Source organism: Grus americana, chromosome 23 (assembly GCF_028858705.1).
Source record: "Grus americana isolate bGruAme1 chromosome 23, bGruAme1.mat, whole genome shotgun sequence".
NCBI lineage: Eukaryota > Metazoa > Chordata > Aves > Gruiformes > Gruidae > Grus > Grus americana.
In genome coordinates, this window is record NC_072874.1 from 8,317,133 (window position 1) to 8,344,434 (window position 27,302).

At 42.5% G+C, this 27,302-nt stretch overlaps 1 protein-coding gene across 1 annotated transcript; it reads right to left on the reverse strand.

Moving 5' to 3' along the window:
- ZMPSTE24 (zinc metallopeptidase STE24) lies at nt 1-27,102 on the reverse strand. The gene is made up of 10 exons (XM_054802563.1): nt 26,667-27,102; nt 24,779-24,925; nt 19,063-19,149; nt 18,275-18,391; nt 15,121-15,273; nt 10,978-11,119; nt 9,548-9,708; nt 4,765-4,869; nt 2,739-2,882; nt 1-1,799 (listed from the first exon to the last, which is right to left on the reverse strand). Exons 1-10 carry the CDS (start codon nt 26,781-26,783, stop codon nt 1,575-1,577), a joined length of 1,398 nt encoding a protein of 465 aa, XP_054658538.1. The 5' UTR covers nt 26,784-27,102; the 3' UTR covers nt 1-1,574.
- Between the last annotated feature and the right edge of the window lie 200 nt (nt 27,103-27,302).

Below are 27,302 nucleotides of genomic sequence, written 5' to 3' on the forward strand. Positions count from 1 at the left end.
TTTTATTTTTAAGGGCCATTTATTAAATGCAGTTAACATGACAAATATAGGCTCCCCATATTTGTAAAACTGTCTCCTAAGTCCATATCTATGGTTTAGCTTCATATTTGCTAGGGTATAAACACCATTAGAATAAGGCATAAAAAGGGCTTCCAGCAACTTCTTGTATCTTGTTGCACCTGAGACATCATCATGCCCATCATCTCATAAGGCATTTTTCCCTAGGATAAGAAAAGCAAATTTAAGCTAACAGTAAAGTCTCTGAGAATACCCTGACATCTGAAACAATGAGAATTTGCTTCAATGACTTCTCTCTCAGTACAGAGTTAGACAGTACTTTTTAATTTACTGCAGATATAAAATCTGATTTTTATATGAAGTATGTGCATTCAGTCTGGTCCAAAACACTTGTATGGCACATACAAACTTATATTTAACTTTTGTCTTTATTTCAACAAAAGTAAAATTAATTCCACCTTTTATCAGAAAAATGTGAGATAATCAATGCAGAAACCATTTCCACAATTATTCAGTTTGTCCTTCACTAACCTGTATGAACAAACTGTGTCTTGGGCTAATCACATCAGAACAACCATGAGGAATATTTTTGAAGTATTTCAGCACTTCTAGTTCACCTGGATTCACATTAATGGAATACCCTCCATGGAGTGGAGGACAAACCCCCTCAGAATGGAAGTTTGGCTCTGATACACTGTCTGAGCAACCGGACACTTCCATATAAACAAAATATTTAGGCAAAGGACAACAGAAATGGAGGAAATGAGGTGTGGAAAAGCTGTTAACCATTCCACTCACAGGCAAAAGGGAGAAGAACAGAGAATTAGCAACTTTCTCTAATATGTGGGTCCTGTTCTGATTCTCTGTAACATCCTTCCACACCCCCAGCAGCACCGTGGAGGAGGAGCCTAATGCCATTATAATACTACTAAATACCGAGTGCTCATTTTCAAGGAAGCCATGGTCCATTTCCTCAGCTGTAATTCATCCTTCTTCCCACACTTCAGAGAAAGGTGGTTTTATTAAGTAGCATTTTCAATTATGACAGACATAAATCCAGGAGAAAGGCCTGTACTTGCATTCAGTTTTTTAAAACACAAAACAGTGACTGGCAAGTATAAGTACTATTATATAAGAAATCAAGTCACGCAAACCCTCTTCACTGTGAAGAGGGTTGAGACTGGGAGGGTTCACAGAATACTGAGAATGGGAAAAGGATCAAAAGCATACACAAACTGAAGAACTAGGTGCTTTGAAGCTTTACTTTTGTTTTCCTCCCTTTACAAGTCTATACTATGATATGGAGATATAAGCCAGTGTGTGTGTGTGGGGGGGAAGGTCTTCACTCAGTACTTTTTCTAAATTAAATTCCACAGTTTTGTTTTTGTTTTAAAGAGTCATTTATAATTTAATACCTGTTTCAGGATTCTCAGATCTGTGGTGCTGTTAACACTGCACTTAATTGGCATTATCCATTTTAAAAAAGAAATTAAAAAGCAGCTCTGAACTCTGCTTCTGAGATGGAAGCACTGTCTCTGAACCAACAATGATTCCTGTCACTCTTGCTTTGCATCTCTCAAGGCCTGAAGTCTTTCTAAAAGAGGCGGATGGGAGTAATGCCACATTGAAAAGATCCAGTCAGAAACAGGAAATCCTAAATTATCTTTGTTTAGCTTGATCAAAGCAGAATATAGGTCTTTAGCCTTCCCAAGTTCCTTGGCAAATGCATCTGCTTGAAACTCAAATCGTCGGCTTAATACAGTCAAACAAAATGAAAGAACCTGTGGAGAGAAATACATTAAAAATTATTTTAAAATTCAGCTATCTGCAAGTTCCTTACAGTATCAGTAAATACTACTGTATCTTTCTTCCCACATCCCACACATCACTCTGGCTGTAGAATGATCTCACTAAGGTTTATCCAGGCCACACTTAGAATCATAGAATCTTTAAGGTTGGAAAAGACCTCTAAGATCATCAAGTCCAACCGTCGACCCAACACCACCATATCTACTAAACCATGCCCCGAAGTGCCACGTCTACACATTTTTTGAACACCTCCACAGTGACTCCACCACCTCTCTGGGCAGCCTGTTCCAATGCTTGACCATCCTTTTGATGAAGAAATTTCTCAGAATCTCCAATCTAAACCTCCCCGGCACAACTTGAGACCATTTCCTCTTGTCCTTTCACTAGTTACTTGGGAGAAGAGACCACCACTCACCTCAGTACAACCTCCTTTGAGGTAGTTGTAGAGAGCAATAAGGTCTTCCCTCAGCCTCCTTTTCTCCAGACTAAACAACCACAGTTCCCTCAGCCGCTCCTCATAAGACTTGTGCTCCAGTCCCTTGACCAGCTTCATTGCCCTTCTCTGGACATGCTCCAGCACCTCAATGTCCTTCTTGTAGTGAGGGGCCCAAAAGTGAACACAGCACTCAAGGTACAGCCTCACCAGTGCTGAGTACAGGGGCACAATCACACCCCTACTCCTGATGGCCACACTATTCCTGATACAAACCAGGATGCTGTTTGCCTTCTTGGCCACCTGGGCACACTGCGACACAGGGAGTCCTACCCAATGCGGAGCACTAAGCCTACTTATTAAAATGAGATACCAGACAAGAGCCCCTAGAAACTGAAAACTTTCCCCCCTAGTCAAAATAAAAATCATTATTATAATAGGATAATACTTCAGCATCTATGTCTTGAAAACAATTTACCTCATTGTAAGGTGAAAAAATGAACTGGAAAATAATCATCAAGCCTATCAGCGTAGGCTGGGTGTCATAGAAACCAAATGCAGCAAAGAGTTCTTTTCGACCAATTAACACAGCAAACAAGAAGAAGCAGAGGAAGGAATTCATCTAGAGAAAGGAAACAACACTCTTGATTAAGACGAGTTTTTCATCTACGTCTAAAACATGGCCTATTCATATAACAGATTTGCAAAGAAACACCACTGAAAAAAACCCAAAATAGCTGGCCTTTACCTCCTTTCTGTAAATGCATACAGTAAAGAAACACTTATTATCTGTCAGTGAGCTAAAAAAAGTCTTAGTGAAGGAAGATGAAAATGCAAGAAGACAAGATAAGTGAGGAGGGAGTACAGGGTAGAATCCATTTCCTTGGAATTAAGCATACGTTTCAAAAAGTTTAAAACCAAACAAAATGTGTCTGTGCTATGTCATACTTCTATTCCTGGTAACAGTCTATGCTTCCACTGTGCTTGCCTGGCTTTTCAGAGGCAAGAGGCAGGACCATGCCTTACCAAGTTTTCTAGAGAAGGCGATTAATACCTTTTCAATCCATTCAAGTGGCTGTTTAGTCTTTTTAGATTAATGTGGAAGGTTCCAGAACATTGTTTGTTATTGAAACACACAGGACAGAAAAAAGAGGGATAGCTGTGACAGCAAACAATCAACAGAAAAAATAGAAGACATTGCAGAAGAATTTGTGTTCTGGAAGTGAAGATAAAATCTACCTATTGCAGCAAAATAATAGTATCTAGAAAGTGGATCCAAAGACAAAAGTTACATGAGTTAGCAGAGCGGCAAAAGAATCGTAATAGTTGCTAGTTAGTATGGATCAATGCTGATGTCAGAAGTTGGAAGGTTATTGCCTTAAAGCAGAAAGCAAGAAGGACCACACTGAAGTTTTCAGTTGCATGGATAAGAAAAAGCCAGTGTGAAAACAGAAAGACAGAGATTTTCTTAAACAGGAGCTTGATAGTGGTGGTTACAGCCTGAAAAGCTTGTGAATAGCCTTAGAAAAAGAATGGAACAGCATTCCTGAATGGTGCATGCATCTCAAGAAAGACATGATGGAGTTACGGAAGGTGCATAGGAAGGCAGCTAAGAGAAACAAAAATAAAAAGGCTGGGAACTTGGAGAAAAGAAGGGTGAAGGATACCTGGAACAAGATAGATCTACACACCAAAGCATATAGTAGACTGTTGATAGTATTTTAACAGAAGGTAACATAGCTGTGCCTTGCAAATAGAAGAATTTGAAGAAAAGGTTTGGGGGAGGAATTCCCTTGTATTGTGCAATGTCCAGAGGCATATCCATGAGTAAACATACCATCGGGCTCCTTTTAAAGGCAAGATTGAAGCAATCTCTAAAGATTGCCCAATGTTCATCCCCATTTGGGCATGCACCAAGAATGGCACAATAATGTTATTTACCAATAATCAATGCACAAGGTATGAGAATACCATATAAACTAGAACGTCCTCCTGTGTCAGATTTCGTAATCCTCAATCACATTCCTTCTCAGCCCTCCTAGGAACAAGACTGATAGAAACTCTCAGACACAGAGCTTTCTCAGAGATAATGACAAACACCTAAAAAAAATGCAGGCAGGGAGACAGGATACCTCCAATCTTATCCCTACCACAGGGATGGAAATAGACCTCCAGAGAAGGCCCTGAGATTCAAACAGACAAGGAAGAAGAGTTACAGAGCAAGGAAAAAAGTGTCCCAACTTCAGAAGGCTACTGAGATAGATTAAAATGGCAGCAGACATGCTTTCTTAGATGCTTTCTACCAACCAGATGGAGGAAGGAGGGGACAGAAAGGCTAGTGCATGTTCACTGTAGATACAGCAAAGAAAAAAAACAAACCAACTTTCTGTTGCAGAGCATAAGTATATTGTGCAAATGTACAGTTACAGATCTGGAAGCAGGCATTTGGAAACAGCAATAATTACAGAATGCTCTAGGAAATCCACCACTTTATCATAACTTACCTGGCTGATGATAATATTTTTGACAGTGTGACCTAGTTTCCAGTGACCCAATTCATGACCAAGTACAGCCAGAACTTCTTCATTTTTACATCCTTGTTTCTTATTCTGAGGGAATAACAAAGCAGAAGTAATATCAGGTATGACTAAATACAACTGAGTAAATTTCTTACTTAGTTTTTTCCTCAGTCACTTAAGTGTCCCCAGAGCAGGCCATTCCCTTCTACCAGCAAATACACATACGTAATTTCTTATTGAGCCTTTTTTCAAGAAGGTACTTACAAAAAAATAAACTTTTAAGTTCAACAAGATTTCTACCATGAGGTGGTGTTCTCTTATTTCTATGTATGCAGACATGCCTATGCAAACCTGGAGGAACGCTGGAAGATTTGCCTTCCAAACTCTCTCCTACCATCCCTTGATCTCATCCTGGTTATCTACTTAAGAAGAGGTGTTACAATGAAAGCAGACATTCAGAGCTACAGACTTTCAACAGAGAATTGAGAGCAAAGTCCTGTCCCTACTTCCTTCAACACTCAACGTGTAGCCTCCCTCCACTATTGTTCCTTTAAAAACAAATGACAACATCCCTGTTCCCTGCAACGAATGTTACAACATGCCTTAAAGCTATCATTAGGAGAGATGGACATCTGTACCTTCAAAGGCACATTAGCAAGTCAGAAGCAAGTATGTGTGCTTGTGTACCTGAGAACATAGCTGAAGAACCTGTTGAAATGGAACAAATTGTGACCATAGCAGGTGAGCTCAAAATCCCCTGCTCTCATGACTCACTTCTGCAGTATGCCATACCAAACCACGGACGGAGAGAATTCTACCACCAACACAGTTACAAGAAACAGAAGCTGGACTGGACAACAATCTATATGTTGGCCTAACCCTAGGCTGCATGAGGCAATTCATTCTTCTCAGAATTACTTCTCCAGGTTCTTCAGAAAGTATTCCATTAGTTTTAACCATCTCTACACTCTCCTGAAGCCTCAAAAACTGTTACAGCAGACTCTTGATGTGCAGCTGCACGTCAATGAGAAGGACAATGAAAGGCCATCATCCTGTTCCTGACCAGGGCAGGAGAGGATGCACATGTGGAATCTGTATGTGCATGCATACCTGCATGCCTCTTGCACCAAAATTCTTACATGTAGTAAAAGGCACGCAAATGACACACTGATAGTCAGAAGCATTTCCTTCAAAGGGAAGCTTCAGTGTGGCAGTCTCAAGAGAAGGAACATGACCCTGAATGAGTCCCTTATTCAAACAATTACAAGGAAGGCGTATTTTTTTACATGCAGGGAACCAACGTTTTTTTAAAGAGACTGTGGATTTCTACAGTCTCTTTGGTGCTATCTGCACCACTCACACAGCCTCAGAAATTCCAATTAGTGTTGAAATCCTTAGGTTTGGGGTTTTAGTATCTCAGTCAGGACCTTTAAAATACGTTAAGAAAACACAAGGGAATATCTTGGCTGATGCCACCGCCACAATTTTGGGTTTTTCAATAATGGGATGGCCTACACAGCACCAGGCATGCTGGCATCAGACTGGATTCACCTTTCTCAAAGGGGAAAAAGGGTCTTTGCCCAGGAGCTAGCAGGGCTCATTGACAGAGCTTTAAACTAGGCTTGAGGGGGGAGGGGGATAATATCAGGCTTGCGAGTAACAAACTGTGGGATGAGATGCCAAGGACAGAGGGACGGGGTGCCAGCAAGGGCCCTTGCGCTGGATACACTGCAGCACACTTGAAGTCTTACAGAGATGAGCCAGGGGCTCTTGAGGTAAAAGGAACCATCAGGGAAACACAGGTAAAGTACCTCAAAGGAATTCCAGCCACTCCAGCCAGTCAGTCAGCTTCACGGGGGCCCAACTTAAATGCCTCTATGGAAATGCACTTAACATGAGGAATAAACAAGAGGAGTTAGAGATGTGTTCACGCCTGCAGGGCTACCTTATTTGCATTATGGAGACGTGGTGGGATGGCTGGTATGACTGGAGTGCTGCGGTGGAAGGATACAGGCTTTTTAGGAAGGACAGGCAGGGGAGAGGAGGAGGGGTGTTGCCCTCTATTTCAATAACAACCTGGAGTGCATGGAGCTCCACCTGGGGATGGAGGAGGATCCAACCGAGCGCTTACGGGTCAGGCTTAAAGGGAGCGCAGGGACAGGGAACATTATAGCAGGGGTCTGCTACAGGCCACCTGACCAGGGAGACCGAGCGGATGAGGCCCTCTATAGACAGATAGGAGTAGCCTCGTGTTCACAAGCCCTGGTCCTCATGGGGGAATTCAGCCACCCGGATATCTGTTGGAAGGGCAACACAGCAGGGCACAAGCAATCCAGGAGGTTCCTGGAATGCATTGATCATAACTTCCTTCTCCAAGTGAAAGAGGAGCCAACGAGGAGAGGTGCCATGCTGGACCTTGTTCTCACCACCAAGGAGGGTCTGGTGGGGAATGTGAAGCTCAAGGGCAGCCTTGGCTGCAAGGACCGTGAAATGGTGGAGTTCAAGATCCTCAGGGCAGCGAGGAGGGCGCACAGCAAGCTCACTACCCTGGGCTTCAGGAGAGCAGACTTTGGCCTCTTCAGGCATCTGCTTGGTAGAGTTCCATGGGACAAAGCCCTGGAGGGAGGAGGGGCCCAAGACAGCTGGCTAGAATTCAAGGATCCCCTCCTCCAAGCTCAGGAGCAATGCATCCCAACAAAGAGGAAGTCAGGCAGAAATGCCCCGAGGCTTGCATGGATGAACAAGGAGCTCCTGGACAAGGTCAAACAAAAAAAGGAAGCCTACAGAGAGAGGCTGGAAGCAAGGGCAGGTAGTGTGGGAGGAATACAGAGGAACTGTCCAAGCAGCCAGGGATCAGGTTAGGAGAGCTAAAGTCCTGACAGAATTAAATGTGGCCAGGGATGTCAAAAGCAACAAGAAAAGCTTCCATAGGTACGTCAGTGATAAAAGGAAGAGTAGGGAAAATGTGGGCCCCCTCCAGAATGATATGGGAGAGACTTGGTTACCCAGGATATGGAGAAGGCTGAGGTACTCAATGACTTTTTTGCCTCAGTCTTCACTGGCAAGGGTTCCAGCCACATCACCCAAGTCGCAGAAGGCAAAGGCAGGGACTGGGAGAACGAAGAACCACCCACTGTAGGAGAAGATCAGGTTTGAGACCATCTGAGGAACCTGAAGGTGTACAAGCCCATGGGACCTGATCAGCTGCATCCGTGGGTCCTGAGGGAACTGGCGGATGAAGTGGCTAAGCCACTCTCCATCATATTTGAGAAGTCGTGGCAGTCTGGTGAAGCTCCCACTGACTGGAAAAGGGGAAACGTAACCCCCATTTTTAAAAAGGGAAAAAGGAAGACCCAGGGAACTACAGGCTGGTCAGTCTCACCTCTGTGCCCAGCAAGATCATGGAGCAGATCATGAAGCAGATGCTCCTGGAAACTATGCTCGGGCACATGGAAAATGAGGAGGTGATTGGTGACAGCCAGCATGGCTTCACTAAGGGCAAATGGTGCCTGACAAATTTGGTGGCCGCCTTCTATGACAGGGTTACAGCGTTAGTAGATAAGGGAAGCGTGACAGACGTCATCGACCTGGACTTCTGCAAAGCATTTGACATCCTTGTCTCTCCAGTTTAGAGACATGGATTTGACGAATGCACCACTTGGTGGATAAGGAATTGGCTGGATGGTCACACTCAAAGAATTGTGGTCAACGGCTCAACGTCCAAGTGGAGAACAGTGATGACTGGTGTTCCTCAGTGGTCGGTATTGGACCAGCACTGTTTAACATCTTTGTCAGTGACACGGGCAGTGGGATCGAGTACACCCTCAGCGAGTTTGCCGACGACACCAAGCTGTGTGGTGCGGTCATCGTGCTGGAGGGAAGGGATGCCATCCAGAGGGACCTTGACAGGCTTGAGAGGCGGGCCTGTGCAAACCGCATGAAGTTCAACAAAGCCAAGTGCAAGGTCCTGCACACGGGTCAGGGCAATCCCAAACACATCTACAGGCTGGGTGGAGAATGGATTGAGAGCAGCCCTGCGGAGGAGGACTTTGGCGTGTTGATTGTATGAAAAGCTCAGCATGACCTGGCAATGTGTGCTTAACTGCCCAAAAAGCCAACCATGTCCTGGGCTGCATCACCAGCAGTGTGACCAGCAGGTCAAGGGAAGGGATTCTGCCCCTCTATTCTGCTCTCATGAGACCTGACCTGGAGTAATGTCTCCAGCTCTGGGGTCCCCAGGACAAGACAGACATGGACCTGCTGGAGCAAGTCCAGAGGAGAGCCACAAAGAGAATCAGAGGGCCGGAGCAGTTCTCCTATGAAGACAGGCTGAGAGAGTTGGGGTTGTTCAGCCTGGAGAAGGGAAGGCTCCAGGAGGACCTTACGGCACCTTCCAGTACCTAAAGGGGCCTACAGGAAAGCTGGAGAGGGACTCTTTACAAGGGCATGTACACACTGTGATAGGATGAGGGGGAATGGCCTTAAGCTGAAGGAGGGTAGATTTAGATTAGATATTAGGAAGAAATTCTTCCCTGTGAAGGTGGTGAGGCCCTGGCACAGGTTGCCCAGAGAGGTTGTGGATGCCCCATCCCTGGAAGTGTTCAAGGCCAGGTTGGATGGGGCTTTGGGCAACCTGGTCTAGTGGAGGCTGTCCCTGCTTATAGCAGGGGGTTGGAACTAGATGGGCTTTAAGGTCCCTTTCAACCCAAACGTTCTATGATTCTATCTCACCAAGAAATAACATGATGAAAAACAAAGATGAACTCACTTTGGTTTTGGACTTTGTCTCTTCATTCTCACCATCTTCTCCTTCTGCTGGCTCTTTGTTCAATGCAGAATAATCCTCCAGGAGGGTGTCAAAGAGTACTATCCGCTTATTCTTGAAGAATCCATAGAAATAAGCATTGCTATGAGATGAACGCTTAGAACCTGATGGGGAAAATTTACATTAAAGACCATGATCCGAATAATCCCATCGCTAAAGACTACACAATATTACACAGAACAGATTCTTCTGAAGGAATTCTCAAAGTTCCCAGATGAACAGAAGACAAACTCAAGCAAATGAGTTTGCAGGTTGAAGCATATTTTAAAACGATCTAAGTAATGATGATCTCATTTACTGACTCCAATAGAGAATTTTTTTCATCTGTAACATGTACTCACTAAAATCACTAAAATCATAACAGCAGTCATGTGGAGATCTAATATCCAGAAGAAAAGCAATTTCTATTGCAATTTCAGGTTCAGAGTGCAAAGAGCAATCTGCATAGAACATGTGCTGCCTTCCTGGCAAAGGACTTGAGACGAATACATTTAGAATTCTTTCAATATGCCAATAAATATGATTCAAAACAGTTAAGGATTAAGATATTAGAAACAGATAAGGAGAAGATGAAGAGATGAATTACAGATATCATCACCCTCTCACAGCAAAATTATATCATTTCAGCTCTTTATGCCATCTCATACTGCTTTCAGCAAGGCAATAAAAACACCTCTGATCCTCACAGGTAGGGCAGAAAACAAAAACAAACTCTGGGAAAGTCCCTGAAATCAAGTTCAGAAGGGAGCAAAATGAGTAACAGTGGAAATGTCAAACAGTAATGTACTCCATGAACATGGAAGTGGAGAGAAAGTGACATGGCAGCTGGCATGCTCCATGTTATATTCCATGACCTAAGAAGAGAGGATGAGAAATTCATTACTACAAAGTGAAAAAAATAACAGTCTCAAGTAGAAGGTATGAGTCCATCCAGCCATACCATAAGAAACTGTCCATGTGAACACTCCAAGAAGGAAATAATAGGTGTTTTTACTTTTCATAACTTTTTCAACTGTTTCTCCAAGGATTTTGAGACAATGGCTAAACTGTGATTAGAAAAGAGAGAAAATACCCTTCCCCTCTGGTTTAAAGTTCTAAAATTGGAATCTTGATTGCTGCTTCTATTTCTGACTGTGATATGTATTTATATTCCACAGAGCCAAGGCAATGCTTCCAACAAGATCCCGAGTTAAGGCTGTACTTTCAGCTTTACTTTTCTGACTTCAGGGCTAAAAAAGGAAAATGGTACAGCCATTGACAAGTATTAAAATAGCTGAGGAATATAAGCAACTGCCCTACTACAGCATCCACAATCAAAGCTAAAAATACACAAATTCAAAATGACAAAGTCTTTTTATTTAAAAAAATCTCACCTTCAACAACATACACCTTAGTCAATGGGAAGTCAATGCTCTTTGCCATTGTTTCAATTTGTTGCTTGAGCTCTCCCTCAGGAAGTGGAATGAATTTATCAAACAAAGGTGCGATATAATCTGCATAGATTGTAACAAGCACCTGCAAACACATATGGATATTAAAAACATGGCATACAAATGTGTGTTCAGTACTAAAGGTGGAGCATGAGTAAGTACAAAAAGAGGGTACAATTTCAGAAAAAACACTTGATAAAGAAGAGTCCTGTATTGAAGTGTGATCTATAGCAAGGCTCTCTATGGGTCATCCTATCTACAAAGACAACTACTTAGTCTGTTGACAGTCCAATGGGCAACAGCAAGATAGGGCTGGGTGCAGGTTAATCTACAATCTACAGTCCTCAGCAGAATTAGTATAAACAGTGCTTTTGCTCTGACAGTTCATCAAACTGCAAAACATAAAGCCACTACAACAGCTGGGAGAGTGGTCTTATCAGTGACAGGCCATCACTTTCACCCACTTCACTGATACTGGAAAGCTCTGAAGTTTTCAGCAGCAGAGCCGACTGAACCAGGAGATAGTCCTGCTTCTTCAAATTCCTGCTAACTTGCAAAGCCATGGTATAAAATAAGCAAGAAATTTCATGTCCCCTATTTAATTCCCCTTCTCCCAGTTGTACGCAGGGCTAACAAACTGCCTGATGCATCTGGTCCACAACGATTAACAGCCATGTCCCAAAAAAACCTACAATGCACCTGCATCTCTTCAAACTGGCAGCCCAGATGAGAAAGCCAGGACTGGAATAACACCGCGATGGGCAGGAAAGCTGAATGCCCTTCCCTCACACTCTGGACCTTCACTAAGTGATTTTTATTTATTTATACTAAAGAAAAGGACTGGAAAAAAATTTAAGTTCTAGTTAGCAAAAAAGGAACAGGACATGAGATGCAAATGGACATCAACATTAACTTCGAAGTTATCTTGACAGCTTTTTTTCCCACTGTAAACAAGTACCTTGACTTTTGTATCTGCACTGTTGAAAAAGTCCAATGAAATCTAAAACTAGGGAAACTGACTTTTCCAAAGTCATAGCATGTGAAGACATCAATATGAAACACCACTAGAAAATAAAATTTATTTTCATTACTGTAACTGTTAAGACAAGGGTTTAAACCTCTGCAGATATTTTATAGCAAGTGTAGAAGGGTATTTTATAGAGCAGAAATCAGCTGTTTCAGTCCAGACAAGTGTCTCAGGCCATGTAGTATGTGTGGACTAATTTTAAGTTTTTATCTCTGATCTTTGTGTAATCCTTTGGTATCAGCAGGCATAACAGACTGGTAAAAGGATGCCACTCTAACTATGAAGACAGAGTTATGGAATGTGGAATTTTTCCCTAAAGAGAACTCTAAAGGGTAAATCTAACATCTCTTAAGGTTACTTTGCATGTCAAAGACTGTTCAAACCCACACCTTAAGGCCTCAAACCATGATCAATACCCAGTAAAGCTGCAGTGACATTCCAAGACACCTGAAAAAATCACCAGTTGTCTGGACATGGACTTAATCCTCAGGGGAAAAAAAAAAGGGGGGGGGGGAAAGGAGAGCACCACTCTTTTTTTTGCTATTATTATGTCTTGCCACGTAATCTTTCAGTACAGATCCAGTACAGAAGCCTGTAGCTCTGACGCAACACATTTTATTTTCTAGTTTTTGTTGTGTAAAATATAAGCCAACCCTTGTTTAGGAAAAAGAATCTACATGGACAGCTCAATTAGAAGGGGCAGGCAAAGCAAAAATAAAATACTAGTTTGTGATATGAAAGTGACAGAGAAAGAAAGGTGGTATCAGCTGAATATGTTCTGGTTCCCACCTTTAAATTTAGTGTCAGGTACTACTTGCCTACATCTCTTCTTTCTACTAAACTTGCTTGATAAAGACTATAAAATGGACATTCAGAAGGTGCTCATATGAGATCATGCAACATGTTTTACTATATATGTTTTAAAGAAAAGATGGCAAGAATAAAAGCAGTCAATGACTGGTATAAAGGAAGCTAAGGAAAAAATTTTTCACTTTTGGTGTATAAATGAGGGCAGGCCATTTCAGAAAATCCTGTACCTTCTCTCAATCTTGAAACTACCATTTTTTTTTAAAATTTCAGCTTAATCCTTCTTTGAAAAAGCAAGTCTTTAAAGCCTTTAAGACTAAAGACTTAAAATATGAACTGGATATCACACGAGGAACTAATATCTCCCCAATTTTGCAAATAATAAGGCTACACTAGACTAATCTGCAAGTATGGACTGTTTCACTCAAGTTGACAGAGCAGTAGCTCAAATGCTGAATTGTGATTTAAGAGTATACTGCTGAACAAAGCTTGAAAGAAAAAGAACATTTCCTTAAGCAGTACTTATCAGAGTCTGCACAAATCTTTCTGTAACAGTCATTTCAATACATGTGAACTGACATTTCTGAGACCTAACACTTTTCAGACTTTTCAGAATACATTCAGAGGGGAAAAAAAAGGGAAGATATCAGAGCATAAGGACATCTGAACTACAGAGAGCAGGAGCCAGCACAACAAAACAACAGGAAACACTGTACAAATTATAAATACAATATAAAATATATATTTTATTTATATAAAAGTATAAATAAAATTAAGCCAATAAACAAAAAAAGCTTGAAAGAACTCAAAATAATTGTATGCTAGACTTACCACATAAGTGGGGTACTTCTGCCACTATACTATTGTCATCGAATTCCTCAGAAACACATTGCTAGTAACTGCACTACGCCAGAATTAGTGGTTACACAGAAATTCACTAATTCACACAAGTTTTACTTCAGTTACATGTTAGGCATCAATGAAGCAAAAATTCAAGTAAGCAACAAATACAATTCAGATAAGATCTGTATCCCATAAAAACAGGGTTATGAAAAGACTTCGCAGTCATGATTTAAACTTTCATGTTGCCATGCCTGAGAAACATATCCCATAGCTGCATTGACTAAGTGTGAAATCAGATTTTCCTGCATTAATTGCAGTGACCTCCCATGTAGCATTACGATCACATTTTTGTACAAATGTGGCCAGCCAATGCCTGTGATTTAGAAAGGAAGCTGACAAATTCAAAGTCCAAGAAAGCTATAAAAGTGATCTGAATCTAGAAGCAGTGGAGAGAAGGAAAAGAAAAAAATAAAAAGCAACATTTACTTAAGTCATGAAAGGGAAGCTCGAGAAAGAAAACAATCATGATTTCCTACCCCAGGTATTCCTAAAAACATTCTTGATAATGAACTGAAGTTCAACCAGAAAGTCTGAACTTGTCACAAGAATTAGGGATTTATTGACCCATTGCTAACATGGCAGGCTTTACTACATTACTGAAATGTAATAATTCTTTTACTTGCTAAGGTGCTCTTTTAATCTATAATTGAATTAATATATACAACAGTATTTCTGTAATTTCTTCCTTGGGTGAGCAATGATTAGTATATTGAGCAAAAAGACAGTAGAGCACTATGTTGAAATAGAAATTAAAAATACAGACATCGGAGCTTATAGTAACAATAGAAAACATAAAATCCTTATGAGGTACACAAAAAGAGCCTTTTAATATAAGCCCTAAAAATGTCAGTTACCAATTAATTCAGTGTATAAAAGCAGCTATATAAGCAGAACCCAAAATGGAAATTTGCTACTCATCTCAGTACAAAGCAATGCAATTGAGAATTGGTGCTTGACAACCTGTAAGAAAAGCCCAATGGAAACATTACTGACCAAAGCACATTCTGCCTTATCTTGCCAAACTGCTGGCAGTTGTCCTTGTGCCCTTTCTATATTTAAGAAAAAGGAAAACCTATCACCACATAGTGCTGTATTTCCAGTGTCTATTCGAAAGCTTTTTGAATACTTATTTTTCAATTGATGAAGATACTCCAATATTAAATAATAAAATATATCACATTAATGTGGACAATTAGTATGAGCTATTATTCCTGAATAAGTAGGAAGACACACTGTTAAAGTTTGTAGGCACTAAAATTCCCAGGAGATTTTTCTCCATTTCCTTTCAGTTATCCTTTTCAGTTTATGCCATGCTAGCATTTGGAAGAAATCCATATTCTCGTACTCACCAAGGAAACAACTAATGTGAAGAGCCAGGCATAGATGAAGAAGTAGTCTCCCCCTATTTTAATAATGTAAAGCAGAAGGGATGTCACTGGCAACAGAATACATTGAGTCACGATAAACTTCTTGATAGCATCCTTAAAAAAAAATCCCAGCGTCTGTAAAGAAAGCATATCAGTGATATTTTTAATGTAAATATTGATGTGCCACAGTGATTAATGAACTGATCCCTTCAGTGGATGCACAGAAACAAAAAAAGACAAATTGCTAAACAGCAATACCAATGTGATAAGGAAATCAGAGTCAGTTAAGAAAAGGTGGAAGAACCTTTTCACCTCCTCTCCTGGTAGCTGTAGCTTTTACATCCACACAAACTCCAAATCCATGCAGAAGCACTTCCTTAGTAAGATCGGACCCAAACCCTTATTTTGTGTTGCACATATATACTTCATTAAAGGAGGAAAGAAAAATTTAAGCTTATCTGTGCCTTAATTCTGTTACCAATCTATATCCTAGACATTACGGGATTTTTAGAGAATAGGAAACTCTGAAAGTAACATAGCTACTGTAAAATATTTTGTCTTTGAACAGTTGCCTCCATTCATCTTAAATTTGAGTTACCACTAAGCTGATTGTCTTAACTGGAAATATATAGAAGTCCCATTAAAGATTTTTAGATACACATTAGGCATTTTACTCCAAGCTTCCACTGACATACAGCTACTACTCGTGTAGCTGTCTCAGGTTTTAAAATCAGCATAACTTTAATAGAAGTAATAGAAATTTCAAAGACCTCTACCTGAATGAATCTGATCTAGTGACTCTGCAACATGATTAGACAACCAACTAGCTCTTTCGGGAATTGCTACTTCAGTACTTACAGCTATCTGCAAGGCACAAAAGTGAAGGGGTTATTATGTAAAGATCCTTCCCAACAAGGTTGTATTAAAAAGCTCACACTACGTTAAAGATATGGAACTTGTCTGGAAAGAAAATTCCTCATTTTCAGCAAGCCACTGCCATGGATGAAACAGTCTATCTGAAGATCATTTGAGAATCATTACTAGAAATTCCAAAGTCTGGACTGGTACCAAGAGTGAATTTGGCTCATTCAAAGGACCTAGCCCATCAGTCTGAAATGGAAGACGACGATTTGAGTGTGTTTGTAAGACATTTGATATCTCAAATTGGATTGGAGCTGGACTCAGCCTTCAGTTCCTGGCATGAAGACCACTGCAGTGAAAAAAAAAACCCTTGTAAAAGACATCATACAGGTAGCTCAGTCAAGCACTTAACAACACCCACAGCTATCAGTGCCAATTTTTCCTTTTCTCATTTGATTAGGCACAATGCTTGCATTGACAACAATGAAGTACCCAGAGAGCACAGCTCCAAGAAGAAAATGTTCAAAGGATATGTCCAGAATCCTCCTCACCAAAGCATTCAAAGAAACCACATGGATTCTGCAAGCTCTCAAGACAGTTTTAAAGAAGCCCATGCTGCTAAGTTCAGTATTTGACCCTCTGCTTCTTCTGCACAGAGGTAGGGCCTGATCAAGTCAAGCTTTCCACCCAGTCTGCCAGTTTGCTCTAATTCTAGTGCTTTACAAGTCCCAGTACTGACAGTCTTTGGACTTTTGTGTCCTGGACATAAAGGGCTTGCAGATCTGACACCAAGATGGAACTTACTCCTCACTAAGGTAGGAGAAACAATCAAAGTGCAGGCCTGATGTGACTACTCAGGACTGACATGAGCGACGACAGTGTAAGATGGCTTTTCATGCGTATTTAAGGATTCTAAATGCCAAAAGGATGTCTAGGTTAGGCCAGGGCATAAGCACGTTGCAAGAATTAGGACTTTGCCAGCCCTTACAATTTTTGAAGACTACGGAACCGAAGTGATAGCCAGAGAACAAACAGAATACATCAAATAGATGAAAAGATTGCTTGACTCATGCTCTGGAACTATGAAATCATAGAATCGTGTAGGTTGGAAAAGACCTTTAAGATCATCAAGTCCAACTGTTAACCCAGCACTGCCAAGTCCACCACTAAACTATGTCCCTAAGCACCCACATCTACACGTCTTTTCAATACCTCCAGGGATGGTGACTCAACCACTTCCCTGGGCAGCCTGTTCCAGTGATTGACAACCCTTTCAGTGAAGAAATTTTTCCTGATCTCCAATCTAAACCTCCCCTGGCACAACTTGAGGCCATTTCCTCTCATCCTATCACTTGTTACTTGGGAAAAGAGACCAACACCCACCTGGCTACAACCTCCTTTCAGGTAGTTGTAGAGAGTGATGAGGTCTCCCCTCAGCCTCCTCTTCTCCAGACTAAAAAAGCCCAGTTCCCTCAGCTGCCTCTCACAGGACTTGTGCTCTAGACCCTTCACCAGCTTCACTGCCCTTCTTTGGACACGCTCCAGCACCTCAGTGTCCTTCTTGTAGTGAGGAGCCCAAAACTGAAAACAGTGCTCAAGGTGTGGCCTTGTAGACTTGGAACAGAAAGTACTGTAGGCAACACTATCTGGGTCCAAAAGCAGAAAAGAAATCTTATGCTCTGGCATGAAATTGCTAATGATGTGTCCCAGATTGAGGTCCCTCCCAAAAAGAAAATCTGATCTCCAGAGAAACTGATAACAAAACAGCTTAAACTAAGTTGGTGAGAGAAATTAAAAAAGCCAGGCCTCATACTGAGTACCTAACAGAAGTACAAATGAAGAGCTGAATTATCTAATTTAGTAAAGGCTGATACAAGAAATCAATAAGCAAAACAAAATGAGGATGAAAGAAATTTCTTGGTTTTATCTGTTCAGTGCTCCTGTAAAGCAGTGATCCAGACTTTTCAGGAAGGGCATATGAAGGGCAGACTAGTTGATCCAAAAATGAACAGCTGATGTATGAAATGTTCTTTATTCTACTGCTAGAATACACATTTCTCTTTGCTTAGAGGCACAGGCTCATGCAGAGACATTGTGGTGCAGCATGGGTACTTCTGCAACAGTCACAAACTGTCATTGGTCTTATTTTTATGCAACGCAAGTAGAAATGTTCCTAAAACTAATGATCTTTGGCACAGATACGGACATACCAGTTCATCTAACCAACCAAAACCTACTGAAGAAGTTAGGTCAGTATAAGTGCTAGCTACAATACCTGTTGATTGAAGCCATGTTTCTCTTCTATGACGAATGTGTTATATAAACTCCACGGGAGACCAGTCACTGCACTGAAGAGTGTTGCAAGCAGCAGAAATACCAATGACTGAACAATCTAAAAAAAAAAAAACCAAAAAAACACCAAAAACAAAAAAACCCCAACAAAACCCAAACTGATATTTACTGACCTGTACTAAAATTAATATTCCAGGTGTTAAAAATGGATTTTATGTCAGTGATGAAGCTAGATAAATTCAGAAAAATAACATGTTTGTGATGATCACTGGAATAGCTTACTATGTTAAAGACAGAAAAAAAAATATACTGTTGAAACAGATTTAAATAAAAGCTAAGGATTTGTGACAAGAATTTGCATAGTTGCCTCAGCACAGCACAAAGACAACATAAGCAGTAGCCTCAAATTTCTTACCCTTTTACTGTGCAGGAAGATCATATCTAGGATTAGTAAAAAGACAACACCCAAACAAAAAGCCCCCAAAACCCCAACCCACCACCTCATTTGACTCAAGTAGCTTTGAGACTTGTATATTTTTAACATACAAGGCTATTTTAATTAGTAAGCTAATTTAAAAGTCACATACTGTTATCAGTTCTCAGACTCACCTAATCCAATGATTCACAATTGTTCACCAGAAAATATCTTTTTACTACATTGTACCTGTAGCTAAAACCCACTTTAACTAAATGCAAGCTTAAAAATAAAAATTTTTATAATAGTACAGGTCATGGACCAGAAGTTTTCACTAAAATTTGAAGACTGCTTACCTCATATTCTGGTCCAAACCCAGCACGACCAGAGATCTGACCAGACACATTCCAGAGAAAAGGAATTCCTCCACAGAGAAGAATCATCTTGAAAACAAAAACACATACCACAGAGGCAATATGAAACAGATTGTCATCTTATTCTACTAAAATTTCAGCATGACAAGGACCTTTTAAGGGTGAATGAGAAAAGTTTTAGAATTAGACTTTTTGTCCGCCTCTGATCTTAGCAGTGCATAAAGAAAGCCTGGAATATTTGGCAGTGGTTCATTTTTACTTTACAGGAGTAGAGAGCAGGTCTAACACAGCATCTCCCCTTCAATTAACTTGCTAAGTTAATGAATCATACTTCTACCTACTAAAAGCAAAATGTTGCGACACTGTCATGCAATTTCATCGACTTTGGCCACAACAGCCTCTTTGAAGTTCAGGCAGTTCCCAAAGCCAATAAAGGATGCAGTTTATGCTCTAAGGAAGTGGCAAACCCAGACAGTAGCAGCTACCTCAGTTTAGCTCTGCTGGAATCTGATAATCCCAGGACAGATTCTGAGAAACGGAAGATGCAGCTCAACATCACAGAAAGGAGCAATAACTCATCATCACATACGTGTAGACAAGAACCTGCATGTACCTTACACATCAGGGGTATCAGCTTATTTTTAGAACAGAATCATAGAATCATTAAGGTTGGAAAAGACCTTTAAGATCATCAAGTCCAAGTGTTATCTTAACACTATCAAGTCCACCACTAAATCATGTCCCTAAGTGCCACATCTACACCTCTTTTCAATACCTCCAGGGATGGTGACTAAACCACTTCCCTGAGCAGCCTGTTCCAATGCTTGATAGCCCTTTCAGTGAAGAATCCAGTCTAAACCTCCCCTGGCACAACTTGAGGCCATTTCCTCTCATCCTATCACTTGTTACTTGGGAAAAAGAGACCCCCAACACCCACCTGGCTACAACCTCCTTTCAGGTAGTTGTGATGAGATCTCCCCTCAGCCTCCTTTTCTCCAGGCTAGAGAACCAGGAACAACCTCAGTTCTCTCAGCTGCTCCTCATAAGACTTCTTCTCTAGACCCTTCACCAGCTTCATTGCTCTTCTTTGGACATGCTCCAGCACCTCAGTGTCCTTCTTATAGTGAGGGGCCCAAAACTGAACACAGTATTCAAAGTGTGGTCTCACCACTGCAAAGAGCACAGGGGGACGATCACTTCCTCAGTCGTGCTGCCCACACCATTTCTGTTGGCCTTCTTGGCCACCTCATATTCAGGCGACTGTCAACCAACACACCCAGGTCATTTTCCACCAGGCAGCTTTCCAGCCACTCTTCCTCAAGCCTGTAGGGTCGCCTGGGGTTGTTGTGACCCAAGTGCAGGATCCAGCACTGAGCCCTTTTGAATTTCATAGAATTTGCCTCAGGAATGACGAATGCATGAAGTAGCTGTTTGAAATCTAACGAGCAATAATGGCCTGAGTACAACCATACCATTGCCGCAGCCTTCAGACCAGAGGTATTTTCCCTGTTAGGAAATATGCTGCAGCCATGACAGAGAGAAGGTATGTAGGAAAAGGTTTGTACATTATGTCTTTTTATTATTAGGTTGATCACAGCAAGTGGAACAAGCAGGCAGGTTTTTTCAGAAACAGAACCTTTTCTTTAAGTCTGAAGTGAAGCCAGCAGACTTCAGTACAATTTAAGAAGACGCATAATCAAGTCTAGAGGTGTTAGAAGCAGCAGACAGAAGAAGATCAGCATGAGCTGGATACTCAGTGTCTCTGCTAAGTCCACGGTAAACAGCTGGAAGTTCTCAATGTTTCACAAGCTATTGTCTCAAAAACCAATCATCACCCTCGTTGTCTATCCCATTTGGAATACTACAAAGGTAATGACTGCTTTATCACTCAAAGTGCTCCCAGCTGTTAATTCAGCTCTGAACTTTATTTCAAGCTTGTATTATCTTTTCAGTGTAGAGTGGACATTACCGACCCGAAGCAGCTTTATATGCCTCCAAGATTGTCTATTTTTTTAGACCAGTTAGTGCAGGTGGGAAAGTGCTACTACCTAGGGTTTTTTTCTGATCTTTTAAACATACCAAATAAAGGCACCATAAGAATGTTTTCCAACTCTCAATTTTCCAAAAAAAACCTCTTGCCCTGGGATGACAATGGATTGGGGGGGTTGGAGGTGGAATTTCCATTCAAGTGTAACTTTCCCTTTGCAGGAACAAAAGGGAAGATAAGAAGTGTGTTAACAAGGAACACAATTTTAAAGGACAGGAATTCTAAACACAAGGGCAGCAGAGAGGACCAGCTATGGAGATCTTCCAAAGCTCACAGCTGACCATGATATACTTCCCTTAACATCACTCCAAATGGGATTTGAGTGCTCAACCACAAACACAAATTTTGTGACTTTAACATAAAATTCATTAAGGAAATCCTACAAATGGCAGCCTTTCAAAAGTCCATGGCAATGCTGCAAAGAAGGAAGTGCCCAGCCAATGCCCAGCACCAAGAGATGTAAAACAATCTACAGAACTCAATGAAGAAACTCTGCTGCAGGGGTGACTGGGTATCAGTGATACTATATGATTGTAGATTATTTAGCTCTAGCTAAATAAAACTTCTATTAATGGAGTCATAATGAAGAAATGAGATGTAGGAGCCACTGGACTTGCAAGTGTTACCTTGCTTCCACAAAGCTCTGCAACCTCTGTAGTAAATCTGCGAATGCAGGCAAAGCTTGGAAATCTAAGAGCTTGCAGGTCCATTAGCAACCCTCCTGGGACAGCTCACTCCCAATCCCAAAGTCATGAAGTTCTGGGATACAGAATCCCAAGACTACAACCCATCAAGTCCAAGTAGGAACACTAACTTCTTGTTCAGAAGATGAAAACAACTGATGATACTAGTAGAATATGGGCATATGGTATCTCAGCTGACTGCTCTGAGACCAGCGCTCAATTAATTAACTGCGAGCTTTAACTTACATATTCCGTGTTTTTTCCTTGGCTTATGTTCATCAGTGTCACTGCAACACAAAAAGCAGAGCACTGCAATCAATTTGATAACAGCAGCAGCAGTTTGAGACACAACTGCTTCCCAGCTGTCTATCACCATCACAGTTGAAACAGTGGAACAACATATAAGCTAAGATGCTTGACTTGGTAACTGGTTTTGACTGCTGCTTAGGAAGCACCAGCATACTTTGGGTTTTGTGCCTCAGCTGTGGAAGACAACTGGATGCAGTAATTTAACAGATCCATCAGCTGCCAAAATCATTGTGGACCTGTTATTACAGAAACAGAGACAGAACAGAAAGAAAAGGTCATGAGAGAAAGCAAAGGCACAATCACAGAATGGATTGCGTTGGAAGGGACCTTAAAGATCATCTGGTCCAACCCCCCCTGCCATGGGCAGGGACATCTTTCACTAGACCAGGTTGCCCAAAGCCCCATCCAACCTGGCCTTGAACACTTCCAATGATAGGGCATCCACAACTTCTCTGGGCAACCTATGCCAGTGCCTCACCACAAAAAAATTTTTCCTTATGTCCAATCTAAACCTACCCTCTTTCAGTTTGAAACCATTGCCCCTTGTCCTGTCACTACAGGCCCTGGTAAACAGTCTCTCTCCATCTTTTTTATAAACCTCCTTTAAGTATTGAAAGGCCACAAGAAGGTCTCCCTGGAGCCTTTTCTTCTCCAGGCTGAACAACCCCAACTCTCTCAGCCTGTCTTCACTGGACAGCTGCTCCAGCCCACTGACCATTTTTGTGGCCTCCTTCGGACCTGCTCTGACAGGTCCATGTCGTTCTTGTCCTGGGGACCCCAGAGGCGAATGCAGTAGTCCAGGTGGGGTCTTATGAGAGCAGAGTAGAGGGGCAGAATCCCCTCCCTCAAGGTGCTGGCTATACTTCTGGTAATGCAGCCCAGCATATGGGCTTTCTGGGCTGCAAGTGCACATTGATGGCTCATATCCATTTTTTCATCCACCAGTACCCCTAAGTCCTTCTCCACAGGGTTGCTCTCAATCAATTCATCCCCCGGTTTGTACTGATACTGGGGACTGCCCCAAACAAGCTGCAGGATCTTGCACTTGGCCTTGTTGAACTTCATGAAGTTTGCACAGGCCCACTCCTCAAGCCTGTTGAGATCACCCTGGATGGCATCCCTTCCCTCTTGTGTATCAACTGCACCACACAGCTTGATGTCATCGGCAAACTTGCTTAGAGTGCATTCAGGCCCACTGTCTATGTTGTTGATGAAGATATTAAATAGTATTCATGCCAGTATGGACCCTTGAGGGACACCACTGGTTTCCGCTAGAACACTGAGCCATTGGCTATAACTCTTTGGATGCAGCCATCCAGCCAGTTCTTTATCCATCTTGCAGTCCCTCTGTCAAACCCATATCTCTCCAATTTAGCAGCTAGAATGTTGTGGGGGACCTTAACAATAGTTGGTCCGGGTGAAGATATGCACAGACTCCTGATATGGCTCTCTGTTTAGCAGGGCACCAAATTCAGTGGCAAAAGAGGTTCATTCCAATATTGTATACATATATTTTCCTTAAAAACAAGGGAAGTTGTTTTGGCTAAAGCTCTTGAAATCAAGATAAAACTTCAGAACCTTCTGTTTTGTTGCACTTGCTAGGTTGTACCATCTCGCTTTGTCTACTAATCCACTGTTGGAGGATAGCTTCATTTTTCAAATGAAATACTGCCTCTAAAGCCAGTCAAAACCACAGAAGCTTTTCAAATTCACGTGAAAATTGTCTTGAGTTCTACTTACTATATCAAAAAGCCCTACAGGAAGAGTATCAGCTATACTGACATGTATAACATTTTTAGAAGTTCATACAAAATGAAACAATGTACAGGTTAGGCTGCACAAAAGAGATCAGGAAATGCAAAATTTAAGAGGGGTCACAATTCTTAAGTACTGGTTTCGCACCATAGTTGTGCAGTTACATGACTTACACTATTATTTTCATTATAGTTTATAATTGACCTTTTTGCTTCCTTAAGTTCATCATGTAGTAGATTATACTCATAATTATATTTTGCAATGCCAGGCATTTCAGGATTCCTTTATGACCCAGTTGGGCTGCTGATGAGCAGTGCATTTCAGCAGTAAGTCAGAAAAGGTTTCTCTTAAGACTGTTTGTAGATCACACATGTAAATACTCTGTTCTAACTCAATGACTCTGTTTTTTCATATATGCGAACATTAATTGCCCAGTGTAATTGTTCTTATACTTAAGAAGTATCCATTGGTACTCCTCCTGTTCTCACAGGTTTTTCTTTCTACCTTCTACTTAAATTTTATCTAAAAATGAAAGTAGTTGCATCCCTCCAAACACAGAAAAAGGTCTGTATTTGTAACAATTTAAAATAATTCTAATGTTGCTTAATTAGTTGGCAGTGGAAACCATAATAGGTCAGCTGTGCCACTAAAACATAATAATCTAAGTTGTAGTTGTGCAGTATGACTCAGCACTGCATACAGAAGTTATGTGCTGTCTGAATAATTCCTCTTTTTATATGGCAAATACAGCCACAAACAAGAATCCTAGACCTTTAAAATTTCAGGTTTTGACATGTCAGAATGCCAACAGTGCAGCCGCACAGGATCACTAAGAATCAAAGTATTTCACAGTTTAAGTACACGAAAAGAATCATATGAATGCTAGATCAGCTCAGGTACTTACAGTGCCCTCAACCTCTGAGTACAGGCCTGACCAAAAGCTGAAAGTACTTTTGTCCAGCTGATAGAGACGAGATTTTTCAAATGTTTCTGAATCCATGATCTGTCCTAATTCCCATGGTACATGTGTTGTTGTTCTATACACCCGTCTCTGAAAAATTGAAAAAGAAACTTCAAGTATACATCCAATATTTTTAAGGAGATAAATAAGATTTAAAAGTTACACATAATATGATCCCAAGGGATTACCCCAGAAAGCTTATAAAAAAGCAAATTCACAAAATAACAAATATTCCTAAATTCATGTTTTCTATCAATTTCCAAATATAAAGCTGAAGCATAATTATTATGTTATAACCAGAAATTGAGTTGCCTACTTAGTAATTTATTTCCAATATAGTCACTATATAAAGATGACACAAACTCATTTTTCCACAGGATATGACTTGGTGCACAACAATAACAAATAAGCAGAGTTTAAAATTAAACACCAGATCCACCCATGCAAATCATGCAACTTCATCAGAAAACATATCTGATGCAGCTGCATAAATGAGATGCTATTTCATTTTCAATAGAGAACTCAACACTTTAAAACTTTTGAAGACCAGAAGTCTTTATTCCATCCACTGCCTTATCTTGTTTTGTTATATTTATCCTTTCTCAAAGGAAAAGCTTCTACCCTTTGTCCCTTCAAAATACATTCTTCCTCTGACTGCGGTATTGGGCTGGCAGTCTCAGTGATGGCTTAGCTGATGGAATGGCTCACCAGTATACAGCATTGCTTCCTGCCCTCCCAGCAGCATTATTCCCAGCTGTGCTTGGTCTGGCTCAGACAAAGTTAATTTTTTCATAGCTATCTGCACAGTGGTATGCTTTACATTTGTGGCCAAAGCAGTGCTGATAACACACCAGTGTTCTAGCTACTGCCTCAGAGTGTCAAGGCTTTCTTTCTCTCTCTTCCCCAGCAAGCAGGCTGGGGGTGGACAAGAGGCTGGAAGGCAACACAGCCAGGACAGCTGACCTGAGCTGACCAAAGGGATATTCCATGCTGTATAATGTTATACTCAGCAATAAAAGCTGAAGTAGAGAGAGAAGAAGGGAGGAGGGAAGAGGGTTTGAATTCCAAGGTGGCTGTTACCTGGAGACTGGCCAGGCATCGGCCTGCTTGTGGGAGGTGGTGAGAGATTGCCTTTGCAGTCCATATGGGCTTTTCTTCCCCTCTTCCCTTCACTTATTAAACTGTTTTTACTTTGACCCATGAGTTTTCTCATTTTTGCTCTTCTTGCTCTCTCACCTGTCCTGGGGGAGGAGTACCAAGCTGCTGGGTGGGTGCTGGGCTGCTGGTTACCCCACCCCACCTGCACTTTTCAGATCCTTCTATGAACTCAGTGAGTGTCCCCACCATCCCGCTAAAACAAGCAGGGTTCATCTGAGGGAGTGCGGCCGGTCCACAGATGAGCTGTGCTCCAGAGCAAGGGCAAGTGTGAGCCGACACAGGCACCGAGCGGGGCAGGACCCCGGTCGGCAGAGCTGCCGAGAGCTTTACCATCCGGCTCTGAACCCCCACACGGGGTACGCAGACGAACACAGCAAGTCCTTTCCCTGTCAGACCGCTCTCACAGCCTGCCGGCAGCAAACCACTTCCACCTACAGGTCGCGAGCGAGCAGGGCTGACACCGCGCCCCTGCCCCGCCGCCTCGGCCGAGACAGGGCCAAACCCTCCTCAGGCAGGCGACAGACTAAGCCGGCCCCCCGCGCCGCTCGGCCCCGGCCCCGGCGTGGGGCTGCGCCGCTCCGCGCCGAGCCCGCCGCCCCCCACGTGAGGCCGGGCCGGGCCCGGCACAGCCCCCGGCCCGATAGCACCTGTCCCCGCCGGAGCCCCCGCCGACCTGCCGATGCGCCAGAAAAGCCTCCCAGAGGTAGACAGCCCAGGAGAAGAGCAGCACGGAGCAGAAGATGCGCTTCTCGGCCGGCAGCTCTGCCCACACCTCGCCGGGCAGCGCCATGGCTCCGCGCCGCTCCCGCGCTTCCTTCCGCCGCCCGCGCTGCGGCGCCGCCTGGCGCCCGGAGGAGCCGCGGGAAGTGCGGGGCCGGGCCGGGCCCTCAAGGGAGGCGGACGGGGAGGCGGTGGCTCTGGCTGTGGGGGACGGGCAGCGGCGAGACCGCCACGGTATGGTGTCGGGCTGCCGTGTCACCTGGCCTCTGCTGCCGCGGGGCCCCTCCGCCGGTGCACGGAGCCCCGCCGCAGAGAGGAGAGGGCAGGGCAGGCAGGCTGGGGCGGCCTTCCTTCAGGAGCCGCGGGGTGCGGGGCGGGCTCCTGTCCCCGGGGAGCGGCGGGAGGAGGTAAGGTGGCCGCCCCGGTTGACGTCTCAGTCAGAAGCCCGCAGGACTGGGCCAAGTCTGCTCCTGGGAAGGCCTCGTGTGAGGGAAAGCCTGGCAAGGAGGACCCCCCCCCCTCCCAGGGGTAGCTCCAGCGGGCACTTTGATAAGGTGGAGGAGAGCTGTTAGAGGCTGCTGGTGGTATT

What these genes read in the sequence shown, in the direction of transcription:
- ZMPSTE24 (XM_054802563.1), bottom strand. Translation starts at nt 26,783, where the DNA reads ATGGCGCTGCCCGGCGAGGTGTGGGCAGAGCTGCCGGCCGAGAAGCGC. An exon ending in AACATGGCTTCAATCAACAG is followed by an intron (nt 15,274 to 18,274) that starts GTATTGTAGCTA and finishes CTTTCTTTACAG; the next exon opens with ACGCTGGGATTTTTTTTTAA. An exon ending in AGACAAAGTCCAAAACCAAA is followed by an intron (nt 4,870 to 9,547) that starts GTGAGTTCATCT and finishes TTATTCCCTCAG; the next exon opens with AATAAGAAACAAGGATGTAA.